The 15,876-nt window shown below is 44.5% G+C and overlaps 1 protein-coding gene across 3 annotated transcripts; it reads left to right on the plus strand.

Moving 5' to 3' along the window:
• The first annotated feature begins 1,637 nt into the window (after positions 1 to 1,637).
• Positions 1,638 to 11,994, plus strand: LOC144722297 (zinc finger and BTB domain-containing protein 14-like). 3 transcript variants are annotated; one of them, XM_078600416.1, is made up of 4 exons: positions 1,638 to 1,750; positions 5,635 to 6,213; positions 8,246 to 8,795; positions 10,694 to 11,994. In XM_078600416.1, exons 2-4 carry the CDS (start codon positions 5,675 to 5,677, stop codon positions 11,048 to 11,050), a joined length of 1,446 nt encoding a protein of 481 aa, XP_078456542.1. In that variant the 5' UTR covers positions 1,638 to 1,750; positions 5,635 to 5,674; the 3' UTR covers positions 11,051 to 11,994. The 3 variants fall into 3 exon arrangements, with proteins under 3 accessions (XP_078456542.1, XP_078456540.1, XP_078456541.1); XM_078600414.1 differs by having other exon boundaries at positions 1,639 to 1,750; positions 10,691 to 11,993; XM_078600415.1 differs by lacking the exon at positions 1,638 to 1,750 and having other exon boundaries at positions 1,758 to 6,213; positions 10,691 to 11,993.
• Positions 11,995 to 15,876: the final 3,882 nt, after the last annotated feature.

Below are 15,876 nucleotides of genomic sequence, written 5' to 3' on the forward strand. Positions count from 1 at the left end.
TGTTGTGGTTATTGCAAACATGATCCCCTGTATAAAGGTGTCAGTTTTTGTACCAGATAAAAGGGTAAAAACCCATTACTATGGATAATGGTGTTTACAAAAAAATCAAGGAACGACATTGGCAGTTGTACACAGAAATTAAGCACCAAATACGTCATTAACACTGCCTTGTAACTGAAGATTTAAAATTGTAACCATTAATTGTAACTTTTATTTCATCTTTGGTATTAATAAGGCAGTGTTGATGACGAATATGGTATGTTTATTTTGTTTCATATGGTTAGGTGGTGGAAATGCCCATGTTCCAATGGCAGATATCCAAAGAGCCCTCTATTGAAGTAGACCAATAAAGTTTGTGGTGGTGCACACCTGTAACCCAGCACTGTGGAGGTGAGGGTTAATGCATAATGTTTTGAAACTCCCTTCCCACGGGTGTCGACGTGCCACATTATACCCTGGTTTGCTAAAAGGCAGTACGGGACATGTGGACTAAGCTGAACCTGTTCCATCTGTATGCGTGGGTTTTCTCCAGGTTCTCTGTTTTCTTCCAAATTGGCCGATAACACCTTAATATAAACAGGACCGCAGAGCTTGGGAAATTGTTGCACCACCTGGCTGCCTTCTAGCATGGTTTTTCACGCCTCAGTTGTGAGAATAGTTTGCGTTGCAAGTTAAAATTATTGTGAATAAAATATGTAGTTCAGCATTTGCAATGTAATTGACAGCATTTGTCTGAAAGTCGCATTAAATGGAGATGTGGCCCTTTTCGGACAATGCAGGCAGCACGGGAGAAGGGGCCGACCTCCCTCTTGGCCGGAGTTAGATGCAAGTATTCGGTAGCATTTAGGGTTTCTGGTGACGGTACGTGGATCGCGTTGTTTCGCGTTTTCTATAACCCTAATTTCGGTATTCCGTTCGGGTTAACCGGGGCGCCTGTTGCCCTGGCAACGTTGGTCACGGGGCGCGCGCGCGTGCTCGCTCTTTTCTTGTCACGCGCAGGGAGCGTCTGGGCACCCCCCCCCCCCCGTGTGAGCGGAGGGGCGGGGGGTTGAGGGGAGGGGTGAGGAAGGAGAGAGGGGAGGGCGTGTGGAGTTGAGTCGCGCGACAAACGGGCGGGGCGGGGCCGGTGGGGAGGGGGCGAGAGAAAGGGTGGGGGGGAAGGGGCGGGGGTTAAATGATCGTAGAGGGCGGGGGTATAATGAAGGGGGCGGGGCTAAAGAGCGGTGGATGGTGGAGGGGAGGGGCGGGGTGAGGGCGGCAGAGGAAGCGAGCAAAGGGAGCGAGCGGGACTCTGGACTCGGGGGGAGAGGGGCGGGGCATGAATAATCAAGAGGGAGGGAGGGAGGGGCGCACTCTCGGGGCCGGGCGGGGTGGAGGGTTGGGGGCAAAGTTAAGGGCCAAGGAGGCGGGAATAGGGGCGGGGGGAGGGAATGGAGGCGGGGGGTGGGGAATTGGGGCGGGGGGAATTGTGGAGGGGGCGGGGGGAATTGTGGAGGGGGCGGGGGGGATTGTGATGGGGGCGGGGGGGATTGTGGAGGGGGCGGGGAGAATTGTGGTGGGGGCGGGGGAACTGGTATTGGGGGGGGGGGGATTGTGGTGGGGGCGGGGGGATTGTGATGGGGGCGGGGCTCTAGGGCCCTGCGCGTCGCTTGGCGCCTCACAGCCTCCGAGCCGCGACCCGGGCGCGTCGTCCCCGACGTTTCGCGCCCGCCCCCCAGCCCGCGGGAGGAGGCCGCGTGTCCCCGTGCAGGTAGAGTGATCACATCCACCACGCCTGCTTGTTGCCGCTTTGTCAGCTGCTATCACCAGCTGATAGGCTAACCATGATAGCAGTGTGATAATACATAGAGCGTGTGTGCGTGTGAATTAGTTAAAAGTAGTAGTAACAATATATACACACACATGTAGATAACGACGACTGTCTGATTACACATGATGACCCTGGTAGGTGTTGGTACACTAAGGACGACACATAGACGTCTGGTAGACAACAGTGATAGCTTTACGACCAGGGAGTATGTATTATAGTAATACAGAAATAGCACAACACACAAGTACAACATAACGCGGGTATTGATACACTAACAGCAACATTATGACACTATACACTTATGTTTTAATATACACACAATAATAGTATAATGACCGAAGAATATCAATACATTAACAGTGTTATGCACACATACGTTTTACCACTTGTTATATGCACATTTGAACACACGTGTGTTAGATACACGCATTTACACACGTCCTGCCATATACATATCTAGGCTTACACACATTACACACATGTTATATATACACAGTACACACATGTTAGACACAGTACACACATTTTTTACAGTGTGCACATGTTATAATCACACACCCATAGGTTATACAGGCATTACCCACACGTTAGACACGTTATACAGACACTTGCAACAACAACAACACGTACAACATGTGTATACAGTACCCACGTGTTACATATAAACATTACACACTTGCATACACGCAAACAAAACAAACACGTATAGGTTGTATCTACAGCATCCACGTGCAATCTTGTGTTGTACACAAACACACGCCACGTACATCTGAAGCCCTTTTTGTTAAATCCACTGCTGGATGAAGGCTGCTTTCACGTGTGTCCCACACACACACAGGCTGCGATAGACTGCATGCAAATTCCCACAACAGTCTTAACCCTGGTGAGCATGTACCTGTTATGATAAAGAAGCACACCACATGGCATAAACAATTGCCGAACACTGACAAAACACGTGTTGTCGAACACACTCGTCGTCAACTTGAGCGACTTCTTAACGTTGTAAGTCAGCGCGCGTGTTAAAGTTGCCGTGGCTGACGTGAGGGCCCACGCACCGCCTAGGCCTCGCTCGGGTCTTGGTTGTTTTTAGTTAATATTCTGTCAGTGTTATAGTCGGGCCACTGTTTGTGGTGTTTGTTAGTGTTGTGTATTGACTGACAGACGTCAGCCCATGCCAAGCTCGCTTCTGACCCCGTTGTCGCCAGGGGTTGGCTGGAAACGAGCGGACGGGCGTGGTGCTGCCCGTTGCTGTGGGTTATTTGGTTTGTGCTGGGTTGTTAATGTTTTTTATGTTTTGTTTATACGTAACACTTCTTCATACGTACATATTGGTGTGTTTGTGTGTGTAATGGATCGAGTGCTCTGAATCAAGACTAGAACTTGGACTATTATGCAAGTTAAGATAACGAAAGCAGAGACAAGGTTCAATTTTGTCGGCATGAAATAATAAAGAACACTTAGATCCTTCAAAATAGAGGCCTTCTGGATCAGAGTTTCCCAACAGCATTTGTTTATGCAGCAAACCCTTGGCCGTTTTTGCCTTGTTTGAGCCGAATCAGCTGAACAAATTGTGCTGTCAAATATTGGTCCAGAAAGTCCGGTGGTCTGATAGTTATTTTAAAAACACGGCGGCGAGATGTTAACTACCTCGCCTGGTATACAGGAGGTCGTGGGTTCGATCCCGACCCTGACGACTGCTGTATATTTGGAGTTTGCGTCAGCTCCCCGCGGTCGCGTGGATTTTTCTCCAGGTTTTCCATCCACATTTAGAAAAAGTGCGTTTAGAGTATTTGGCTGCTATTTATTCACACGTGATAAGCTACTTCTTCGAGCTATAATTTGTGGCCGGGCCGCTTCTGAAAAAGAGATATACATTATAGGTCAGTGGGCCTTACCTGGTAAAAAATATAGTTTAGTTTGAGTTTAAAACATTGGTGGGCTAAGGCTGTTTGCCTCCTGTTCGCTACAGTCCAATACTTTTGGCGAATATTTTGTTTGATATTGAATGTGTTTGCATTATATCGTTTATAAATGCAAGCTAGTGTTAATCTTACTGACCCCAAAAAAAATAGCAACTTGAAGTTCACACTAGAATAATTGCAATGCCTTCATTGCAATATTAATGTTGCTATATTTATGATATTGATGCGTGTAAAAGCTTCACAATATCCAGACTTATTTTCATTGACATGTTTGTCCAATTCCCACAATAAGGCGTGTTTAATCGCAGGTCTCCTAGAAAAATTGCCTTGTGGGATCAATGGGTGCTCTTATTCGGTTACATCATCATCTATTCACATCATCATCTATTCACATCATAAATACTAAGCCATAAAACCAATGCAATAGCATTAACGAATGTTATGTAATGTTTAATGTGCAGCCCTTTTTTCAATCCATTACTAGATGACCCGCCCCAACTGGATACTTTGTGAACACGAGCTTTGTAGCTCATTGGATTCCTCCAAAATAAATAAATATTCTCATTATGATTCAATGCCTTTCGGTTAAGGCGGTTGTTTTCCTGTATCGTACTCCCATCACGCTGGCCAGTGCAGCAGGTTGGTGAAGGGAGTGACCAATACTGGTTTAAATATCACTCACCACTGATGTTAGCTGTGGCTGGAAATTAAACTTAGATTTCCAGTTGATACCACAGTGTGCAGACCACTATGCCACCACTCCCCCATCATGTAATACTGTAGTAACTAGATTCCTGATGCTGGATTGTAATTTCATGGAATTAGTAGCTGTGATGTAATCTAGGGCACTGTTTGTATATTGTGCCGTTTGCAAGTTCCTCTCCACATTGAATTTTGCTGCTGGGCCTCACAAGTGACTTGGTGTGACTGTCACGGGGTCACCCTCGTGAGATCTTCAATTTTATGGGTCTAAAGTTGAAGCCATGCATTCATGACGGAGGTCAAAGACCTCATTTATTGACCAAGTGGCTCTGTTGGTTGGGTTAGGAATCGGAGTTGTGACTACCAGGTTTATCCGTTTTAAGCGTGGTCTACACAATAAGACTCTTTAGCATCCCTAATCGACCAGCTCTGTAAAAACTACAATAAACAGACAGAATGCCAATTATGCTTAATATAGTAATGCACGGCAACGTTGAACTTAAAAAAATTAGTTGCCTGAGTAATTAAGCATAACTGAAAAGGCCGCTTCTAATTGCAAGTAATGTACCGTCAATTTGTTCTGGTAGCCTACATAAAAGGGGCCAAATGCATTTCATATCAAAAACCATTAGCATGCGTAAACTTAATGTACTTACCTTTCCAATTAGTTGGCAAATGGCTTCAACTTTGGTCCAAGCTCTGGCGTGTTACACATTCCCAATCCACTGCTGGACACTAAACTTTCGATGCTGACAGTTCTACCTCCGTGCCTGTGTAAGTGCAATAAATTCCATGCTATGCATAAGAGTCGGGGCAACATTTCCTTCGTGAGGGCCAAATAGGACTTTGAAATATATTTGGTAAGCTGCACATTTTGGAATTCTACAATAAGAATACAAAATATGGTGAAGGCTTACCTTTGCTACACACATTGATGTCGGGTCACCGTTGCAACGTAGGCACGCGGCTAAGATACCTGCGGTGATAAATATAATTTGTGACCCATTTTCAATGTCAGGCCGCATGTAGCTGCAGGCCATATGAAGCGGTCTGGCCTATGGGCCATCGGTTCCCCAATCCTCCCATTCAACATCATGAGCCAAGATCAGCCCACTGCTGGTTGAAGGCCTCAAATCATAGCCATCTCTCACGGTTCTGCCATACACTTTACTGTATTAAAAGCCAAGACATCTGTTGCAGGAACCTGGTGGTGTAGGGTTGGCGGCAACAGGGTGGTGCCATGGCAGCCTTTGAACGCCGGCGTTTTCGCGATGCTCGCCACTCCAGCACGCTGCTGCGCCTGCTGAACGACCAGCGCATGGAGGGCGGTGCGCTGTGCGACGTCTCGGTGATCGTCGAGGGCGTGTGTTACCCCGCGCACTGCTGTGTTCTGGCCGCGTGCAGCTCTTACTTCCGTAGGCTGCTGTGCGGCCACCCAGGCACAGATCGGCCGGCTGTCCTGCAGCTCGACTTTGTGCGCCCGGCCGTGTTCGAGGCCGTTCTCGCTTACATGTACACGGCCGAGATCAGCGTCCAGCCCGAGGACCTCGAGCTGGTAGTGGCGTCCGGGCGGGCGCTCGGCGTGGCCTTCGTCGATGAGATCTGTGCGGAGAAGCGCGGCGCGTTGTGCGAGGGCCACTCCTGCCAGCCGATGCCGTCGTCCGTGGCAGGGTCCACTCCGCGACCCATACCGGTTTCACCATCGGAGGGACGACGAAAAGCGCGCTACCCCTACAGCATCAGCGATCGCATCCACCGGCCCGTCATGGCACCCTGCAGGTAGCTGTACCGGTCAACACGAAATGTAGGGAAAATTTACAATGAAGGCACTGATAAAAAAAAATTACAACACTTTGCTAAATCAGATTTTGGTTGTAAGAGCTGTTGGGCACTCTTACCTGGTTATAAAGGTCATCGTACAATTGTATCAGGACATGTGAGAGCATAATACTGTAATGCAGTGACATTGAGGAATGTAACGTGAAATTGAATCCACTGCTTGACGAGGGCCTCCTCATGCTGTGGGTCGTGGGGTTTAAATGACCAAACTTTAGCTCACTGGTCAGTGCAGGTTGGTGAAGGGTGGTGCTAAGGACCGGTTAAGATACCCCTCGCCAATGATGTAAACCGTGGAGGGAATCAAACTTGATTCACTGGGTTCATGTTAGATTGCCTTTCAAGCAAATATTTTCACTAGCATTATGCCACAATGTGAGATTCAATTTTTTATCGTTTGTTTAAAATAACTAAATATTTCCCTAACAACACTCTTAAGCCTCATGCATGCAGTTCCTTTTGGGAGATATGCTTAATGTGCACTTTCGTATGTTCCATGCAGTGGACATAGAGAAAACCTACCGATAGAAGATTACCAGGCGTGTATCTGTTGACAGTGAAGATTCATGTTTTGTTTTTGTTGGCCATAGCGCAACATATCTTCCCATATTTCACTCGTTCCGGCTTGTTGCAGTTCAGGCTATGCCGATAAAATAATAAGTAGCTGTGGAATTTTCTCAACGTGGCAACTGATTTTGGAGTTGTATTATCAACCAGCTGGTCATGAATTTGTGCCTCAAAACATTTGGAAGCCATTACTTGGGTTGTAGCAGCACTGGTGATTTATAAATGTCCAGTGTTACATTCATGTGAGGCATTCACATGTTATTCTTTTTAGATTCTTGGTAAAATGTTATTGAGTCAATTATTTGTTTCATTGCCATGCACGGGGATGGCAGCAGGCGTAGTGTAATTGTTCGAGAGAGGCACGTCAACTAAATGGGGATGTTTATAAAAGCACCATGGACGTTTAGGTTATGTTCTTATTACCGGCTGTCTTGTGACATGTTCATATCCAGTAAAAGCACTTTGTCAATCCACTGCTTGATTAGGTCCTCCCCCCACGCCGTGTCGGTCATGCGGGTTATTTGACCATATTTCTCGCTAGTCAGTTTGGGTTGGTGAAGGTGGGGAGCATAGCCTGGGGTGTATGGTACAGTAGCACAATGGATATTCTGCACTGCCCTCTGCTGTCTGCAATTTAGGCTGTCTTGTGAATCTGGAAAATATATTAAGTTGATGAAAGGAAGTATTGCTTTAGTTTCACTGTTTTTTAAACAGAGATGAAACTCACTATCCTGTGCTTGACCACATTTTTATAGGTTTTTTCTCATTAACATTGCTTTAAATTGGTGTTGGATAATCCGATCGCAGCCTCGGTACTAAACTACAAGATACAATCTATTTGCCGCATTTCATCTTCATTTAAACCACATTTCGACCGCAACCCATATCTAGTTATTGCCAATCAGCAGATGATTGCAATGTGTTGTTTTATTTACTCTACTGCCTATATCTTCATAAGAATAGAGCAGTTATAGGGAAGTGTTATTGACGAATGTTTTTTTTGGGTTCTTTGTGCTTCGTCACTCCAGTAATACGGATCACACAGTAGTGCGGTGGAGACAGTATTTGGACTGCTGCTGCAGAGCTGTTGTGAGAACAATGCACCTTTGTTGTAGGCATGTAACGATTCACCCCCTAGCAATGTCATTAACTGCCACTCTTTGTGGGTCACGATTCAAGTGAAATCTATTCTATTTTGTCTCTTTATTATTGCTTCTTTTTTGTTGCTACCTCTGTACATTTTTTTGCTTGAGATTCACTGAAAGGTAACAGCATGCCACGTACATGTAATCTGCATAGATTGTAAATTATAAATTCTCACACACATCAGTCAATATTGTGTATCAATCGGCGAATCGGTGCACAATTACACGCCCGCTTCTTTACGGTCGGTCGCTTTGGCGTGCAGGCGTCGCTCACATGACTGCCTGGAGGCGGAGAAAGGGCAGGGAGCCGCTGCCATCGTCGTAAATGGGCCCTACTCGGGCAGCCTTGGCGAATCGCTGGGCTCTGGAGTGAGCGGCCATGGCAGCAGCTGCGAGCACGCGTGCGGCGTAAGTGGCGGCCTCTACCGCTGCAGCACACCGGGAGCCCTCGCCGGCCCTGTGGCGCTCGCCTCTGTGGCCGAGCAGTCACGCCACCACCACCACCACCGCCACCTGATGCCAAGCGAGCAGGACTTCCTAGGCGGAGAGGACATGGACGCGCTGCGCAAAGCTGCCGTGGACTCGGAGGCCACAGAGAACCTGGACTATTTCGTGAGTGTTGGTGGCAGTGGCGGCGGCGGCGGTGGTGGCAGTGGTGGCGGAACGTACTTCTGCGAGCAGTGCGGTCGTGCGTTCTCGTCCGAGCCGAGACTGCGTGCTCACGAGCAGCACCATGTTGCCGAGCGGCCGTTCACGTGCATCATGTGCGACAAGGCCTACATGCAGCAGCCCCATCTCAGAGAGCACATGAAGGTGAGTGGGTGTGCCAGCGTTTTGGTGTAAACTTTAATTCATGACAACAATGCAACAACACCGACTAGAAGCTGAATAAAGCAGATCTCATACAACCGCCGTTATGATTTATGCAACACATTACATTACACTGGTGGGGAAAGGAAACGGGTACATTCTGTTACAAGCACACTTCTGATATTAGCACACCTGGACTTGCTCCCAAGGGGTGTGCTTATATCCAGCTTCTGTGCAACGATAAGGCATCGCAAGTCAGTATCTTTATTTCATTAACCATTGCCATCATGAAAACCTGCCTTTTCAGTGACAAATACTTATGTGGGGTGGGAAGAGGTGCCACAGCTAAAAATACCTTGCAACGTTTCAAATTGAGAGGCAACTACAGAATACAGCCAAGTGGTCCTGTCAATTTACAACCTCGCCACACTTCCTAAGAAAGAGGTTCCGGGCTCTTTCGAACTCTTTATCATCCTTGATGGATGTGCCCAGATGCTCTGAGGGTAGCTGAGTTATGCATCTTGTTAAGTGTGGACATGGTACCAATGCCGTCTTGACGAACGATCGCTGTGGTAGTAGACGTCTCGCTGCAGCTCTTTGGAGGTGGTGGCGGTTGGTCGCTATGTCCGTGATGTTCCCAGGTGTAGGTTTACGAAATGGCCTTCATTCAGTGCAGAACGTGTGATGTAAATCAACGCACAAGGGTTTGTTTCACATGGCTTGCCATGTTATGGTGCGATAGAAGTTGTCATTAATATATATAAAAAATATTTGTATGGCCATCGGCCAGAAAAACCTGGACCAATGCCTTGTAGACCAATAGCTGAAACACATTAGCTTGGAAAGCCTTTTGGTCACATAGACCTCAATGTTTTTGAAATGGATGCTTGTGTTTTTACTTTTTTTACCTTCAGTTCACTAAGATGGCACGTGACAATTTTAAGAAAGGAATTAGGTTATTGACCCATTTGTGGATTTTTGATGTATTTCCTCCTCTCGTATACAGTACATGTGTGGGATTTTTGTGGCAATTGAGTTTTTCCCCCAGCACAAACACAATAAAGATTTGGCCACAACACTCTTGACATTTTTTCGATTTAAAGCTTTCGTGACTGCAGGGATTCATCTTCTTGGTTCTTTCGGTAAAGTCACGTAGAAGGGAAATAATAAAATAATAAAAATAAAACATGTTTTAGGGAAATAATAAAGTAATACAAATATTACATGTTTTATTTTTATTATTTCCCTTCTACGTGACTTTACCGAAAGAACCAAGAAGACTCTTTTCCCAGGTAAATAAAGGTCTCTCATTAACCATGACTGTTTTAATAAATTATTGTCACATTTGATGCATTACTTGATAACATTAGGATTTTCTCACTTTGTTCAGTACTAATTTGTCACTTATGACATACCCAGCACTTGACATGATAAAGTGGGGATAGAGGTGGAGGAAGACATTGCCACGGATAGAAAAGTTGTTTTTGTTACAAAAGACCGAGCCTCAGGCAGTAGGATGCATTCTCAGGTGTTATGGGGTTGTTTCTGACTTTGAGATCGTGATAAATTCCCATTCAGTAACTATAATCTTGAGCAAATTGGAAAAAGTGGTTAATAGCAGATTATTGATAAGAATAATTAGTCAGAAACTAACAAGTGATTGGTAACATGGTACATACAAATTGGCATTAATTGAGCTGTCCAAATCATCAGCCATGATTAATCAGCTGCTGCTGAATTAAAGCTTCCCCATCTCCATGCCAGATACACTCCGGTTAGCTGCCCGTGTTCGATATTTTTTATTTTTCAAAGTTAAGTAATGTGTAGGTACCTCTACTATCGCCTTTGGAGATGCAAACAGTTCACGTGTTTGCCTCGCTTTTGTTTGGCCTCTGAAGCAGGTGCACATGGGCCTGAAGCCGTTTGCGTGCACGCGCTGCGGCAAGGCGTTTGCGCGGGGGCCCGACCTGAAGAAACACGAGCGCGTCCACACCAACGAGCGCCCCTTCATGTGCCCGCTCTGCCTCAAGGCGTTCAAGCACAAGTCACACCTCAAGGACCACGAGCGGAGGCACCGCGGTGAGCGCCCCTTCGTGTGCCGCGTCTGCCTCAAGGCGTTCGGGAAGACGTCGGACCTCAAGCGGCACCTCAACACGATGCACGGGCAGCACGCGTCGCCCCTGTCGCCATCGCAGCTCATGGGAGGAGGAGGCGACGGCTCGGACATTTCTCACATCGCTGGGGCTGCAGGGCTTTAGCTACTTGTCAAGAGGAGCCTCTGCAATATTTTGAGAAGTAAAGGGCGGGGGTTTGTGAACTTGTAAACTTAAAACAATGTGTCGAGTATTAAACCAAGATTTTTCTAATTCGACTTTTGAAATGATTATAATATATTCTTACTGCGTAGGTTTTTGCAGTTGTGCTGTATCACTCTCCGATGTGTTTTCCGGTTGTGTTGCGCGTTTTCGGCATGACGTCCGCTTCGCGTGTTGGCAGCAGCGTTAGGAACTGAAACTTCTTTGGGAACGAACTCCCAGTACGTAAAGCGAAACGTCAGACGTGGTCCCGGACAACATACGGTACAACCCGAACACACATCGGAGAACAATAATATATTATTTTTCTACTTAATGCACTCGACATGGCTCTTTCGTTTTTGTGAGAATTTAATGTAGAGATTACCAGGTGTGAAAATGTCAGAAATGTACAATTATTTGGTTTAAATTGTGCCCTGAAGCTTTATTGCTCTGCGTTTTCTCTTGACTCGAGATGTGTTTTTTGGACAAACTTTAGCTTTGAAGTAATTTTTAACTGTTATGAATTTTGGTTTCACAAGTGGCCTATGCCCGAGTTATTGGATTTGTAATTAATGAATATAACGTTTTAACCATATGAGCTCGCAGTGGAATTTAAATTGTTAGAGCTTCTTGCAGAACTTCAGGCATTATTTAAAATGTTATTTAAAATGTGCTGTATGTGTGTACAGTAATTTTAGATAGGTAATTATACAGACTTGTGCAGATTACATGGATTTCAAAATATAGTTTATAAATACTCTTTGGTTCTTTCGGTAAAGTCACGTAGGTATAAAATCAATTAAATTAAATCACGATGTTTCGGGCGCAACACAAGCGCCCGTCATCAGGTGGGACAACCACAGCAAGAAACAATTGCTGAAGTGGTCAAGAGAACAGCTGAAAAACAAGAGGTTATATATAAGTAAGAGAGGGGGGGGGGGACCAGGGAGGGGAGGCAGAGGGGGGGGGTCGTGGGGCGGGAGGAATGGTGAGGCAGCGAGAGTACGGGGGAAGGGAGAACTGCAACTGCAGGAGTATAGGTAAAACCATAATTGCGTTTTGTTGTTGCTTCTTTTTCCGCATCTTGTTCTTCAGCTTCCCAGCCCCGCTTGCTTCCACCCTCTTGTTTTGCAGCAGTTCTCTTGACCACTTCAGCAAATGTTTCTTGCTGTGGTTGTCCCACCTGATGACGGGCGCTTGTGTTGTGCCCGAAACTTCGTGATTTAATTTATTTTATTTTATACCTACGTGACTTTACCGAAAGAACCAAAGAGTATGGTTCCCTGCAGTCACGGAAACTTCAGATCGAGATAGTTTATAAATATTTACATTTTATCCATCTGCTTGCTAGGTTCAAAATGGGAGGGGGCGGGAACGATTTATTGGACTGACACTTGTGATTTGCTGCCAGTACCAAGCTCCGTTAAAAAGCATAGCCACGTAGGTGCGGTATACATTTTTTGTCGGCCTTTCACTGCTACATTTCTGTATCTTCATTGTAAAGGTTAAATTGTGCTAGCTTGGCAGAATTGATGGACGGGTGAAATATAATAAGCCTATTATAACACTAAATACTTGCAGAACATTACTTACATTTTATGAGGGTCCTGTATTGGGATGGTTGGCAGATACGGTTGATGAGCGGTTGGCTTAACGTGGGCAAAAACTGAAGAACCCAGAAAAAAGTCGTGTCTACAAGGGCCTGACGCGTCGCATGTAATCTTCTGACCGTCTGGCAGCCCCATGCCGACATCACCTGGCAATCTCTGCTGGTCGCCCATCCTATTACTACGAACCGAGCTCAACCCAGCTTGGTTTTCTAGATCTGATGAGATTGGGCTGTATTTATGGTGATTTGGACACGAACATTCATAAAAATGTATTAAATAGGATTTCAGTTAATAGTTATGTTGTGGTTAAAATGATAACATTCAGTCCACTTAATTGGAGCATATATAAATCTACACGTTAAATGTACATTCTTATTTATATTGAGTACCTGCACTGGCTAACAAGGCACTGCACTAATTGTGTTATTGGCATCGTCTGAGATGACGTCTCTTGTCTAAACACTTGAGGCATACGGCAGGAGCCCCCTTCTCAAGCCCAGAATGCCTCCATTTGAGACGCAGCCCCCAATTTCACGCGGCTTTGGCGAGTAAAATTGAAACGAGCTTAATTAATGTTCCATTTACAAATACTCATGACTGTGCCTGTGGTCGAGCACTTTCGTTCTAAATGTTGAAAGAGCACTTCTGTGAAGCAGCACTTATGTGTTTAGTATTCGGGAGGGTAATGCATTTGTGTTTGCTCTTGCCCATAATGTCTTGGTGTACACTTTGGCAATTGTGCATCTGACTATTTATGTGCTTATGAACGCTAAAAGCATGAAAGCGGAGTGTCCACGTTTGTCGTTTTAAGTTGCTGCCATTTGAAATATTGATTTTGAAGAGCTGTCAACTGGACAGTAGCTAAGACGTTTATAATGTTTTTCCGTTCTCTGAACATTGTACTGTTATTTTCTTCATGTCAACAACACAAGCTGCATCATATGAAATATACTATTGCTGACGTTGAACGAGCTTTCCATGTTAGCTAACAGGCAGATAATAAAAAAAAGGATTTGTGGTCTAATGTTACATCTGTTTACGTTGTTTTGATAGTGAAATGTACATGAAATTAAACGTTTGTTGTGTCCATTATACAAAATGTACATTCCGAAGTGTTTGTCTTGAGCAGAACACAAAGCCAGTGATGAAAATTTTTATTGACATTCCTCCTAACTGATGCTGAGATTTGTTCATATCCATTGCAGTGAACTCACCTGAGTGAAGTGTGCATTGGTGAGGGATTTTGATGTTTGTGAGTGGTTTAATCCCAGGATTTCACATTCACCAGTGCATCAGCTGATGCTTGTGTTGTACTTCACTGGAGTAAGGTGACTAGTGCATGTGGCTGATACGACTGCAGAGGTTAAAAGTTTGATTCCAGTATAAAAATACGTCTTATTTTGCTTGGGTTTAAAATTGGTATTCCAGAAAAAATAAATTAATATCTGGAAATTAATGTTTTTTTATATTGTACCATTGAATTTTCGAACTGGAACCAATATTTAGTACAGTATTTAAATTAGAGTTTTTACCGTTAATTGATCAAATGACCACAAATAACCAAATGTGTGTCATTAAGGAAGAACATTTCGTGTAGCTTTTTGAGCACTGTTGAGTACGTATGGTGCGAGAGAAGTTCAAAATATGCAGTATCACCATTACCATCAATGGTCTAACTATCAAGACATACAATGTTATCCCTTACTGTTTGTACATACAACTCTTAATTCACCATTGGTTGAATGACTAAATAATTTTATGTGTCCAGTCCGCTGTAGTTATGTAAAGTTGGAAATTACCAGATGTATGAGATTCACGTGAACAAATAAATATTCTTTGCTACTGAGCTAAATATAATCTGACTAAAGTTGCATTATATTATTAATTTATGCATGTCTGTGTAATTACCCACTACATTTGTAAATACTTGCACTTGCGATGTGTTGTATTGCATCATTTAATTTGTACACAGAAATTTGCTTGCGAAATGCATTTTCTTGCAAGAATAAAGATGGATGATTTTTTTGTATCACAGTTGCCGAGCACAAAAGCCCAGAAGGTTAAGCAGCCAGCAACAAACAGCACTATTCATGGTATAAGGGTTAGACATTGCTTGAATTGAACAAGGTCACAGCTGGGGAAATCAGACCATAGGAGGGAATCCCAAAGTCGAGCTGTGCAAACAGAGAAGTGTTTGATATTCAGTACGGTGGTTGAACACGGTAATGATGAAACGAAGCAGTCCAATAGGTAGCCGTTAGTATAGGTTGCGCGGATTTTAAGTGCAGTTCACAGAAACAAGGACATGTTTTTTCCCCCTCTGGCTGCAACATTTTTTTTAAGATGCAGTGCGTAAACATGCCGATGCGAAAGCAACACTGAAACAAATCGAGTGTCATTATTTGCACCTGACAATATTACAGTGAATTTTTGTTTCTTGTATCGATAAATATAGATATATCCTCTGATGTAATTTCTGTACCTACCTTTCTGGGCGAACCGTTCACATGAACCTCACTTTCACAGGGTTACACATGGCGTCCACCTGTCGTGCAGGCTATTGGAATTCTGCTTTTGTATAAGTGAACGATTATTCTTCTTGGTTCTTTCGGTAAAGTCACGTAGAAGGGAAGTAATAAAAAAATAAAAATAAAACAATAAAATAATTCTCACGACGTTTCGGCCACAACGCAAGCAGCCGTCCTCAGGTGAAGAACATGTCTGTCGACAAGACATTCAGACGCTGTCATGTCGACAGACATGTTCTTCACCTGAGGACGGCTGCTTGCGTTGTGGCCGAAACGTCGTGAGAATTATTTTATTGTTTTATTTGTATTATTTTATTACTTCCCTTCTACGTGACTTTACCGAAAGAACCAAGAAGATGAATCCCTGCAGTCACGAAAGCTTTAAATCGAGATTGAACGATTATTATTACAATTCAAGCGTGGTTATGAAATTACCCCAAAGGTAACTTCTAATACGTCAGTAAATGCATATTATGATACACAGCGTAGTACGATGAAGTGTTCAAGCACAGCAAATGTATACGCAAGTGTTCAGCACATGGTGCCAAATGCGATATAAAAATTCCATTATGGGTTACGTTTTTTATGGAAGGAAGTGCACTCTTACCTAAGCTTATCCTGAGCCAGCAGGGGATAAATGGGAAGAGCG

This window comes from Lampetra planeri, chromosome 14, assembly GCF_965212315.1.
Source record: "Lampetra planeri chromosome 14, kcLamPlan1.2.h2, whole genome shotgun sequence".
Taxonomy (NCBI): domain Eukaryota; kingdom Metazoa; phylum Chordata; class Hyperoartia; order Petromyzontiformes; family Petromyzontidae; genus Lampetra; species Lampetra planeri.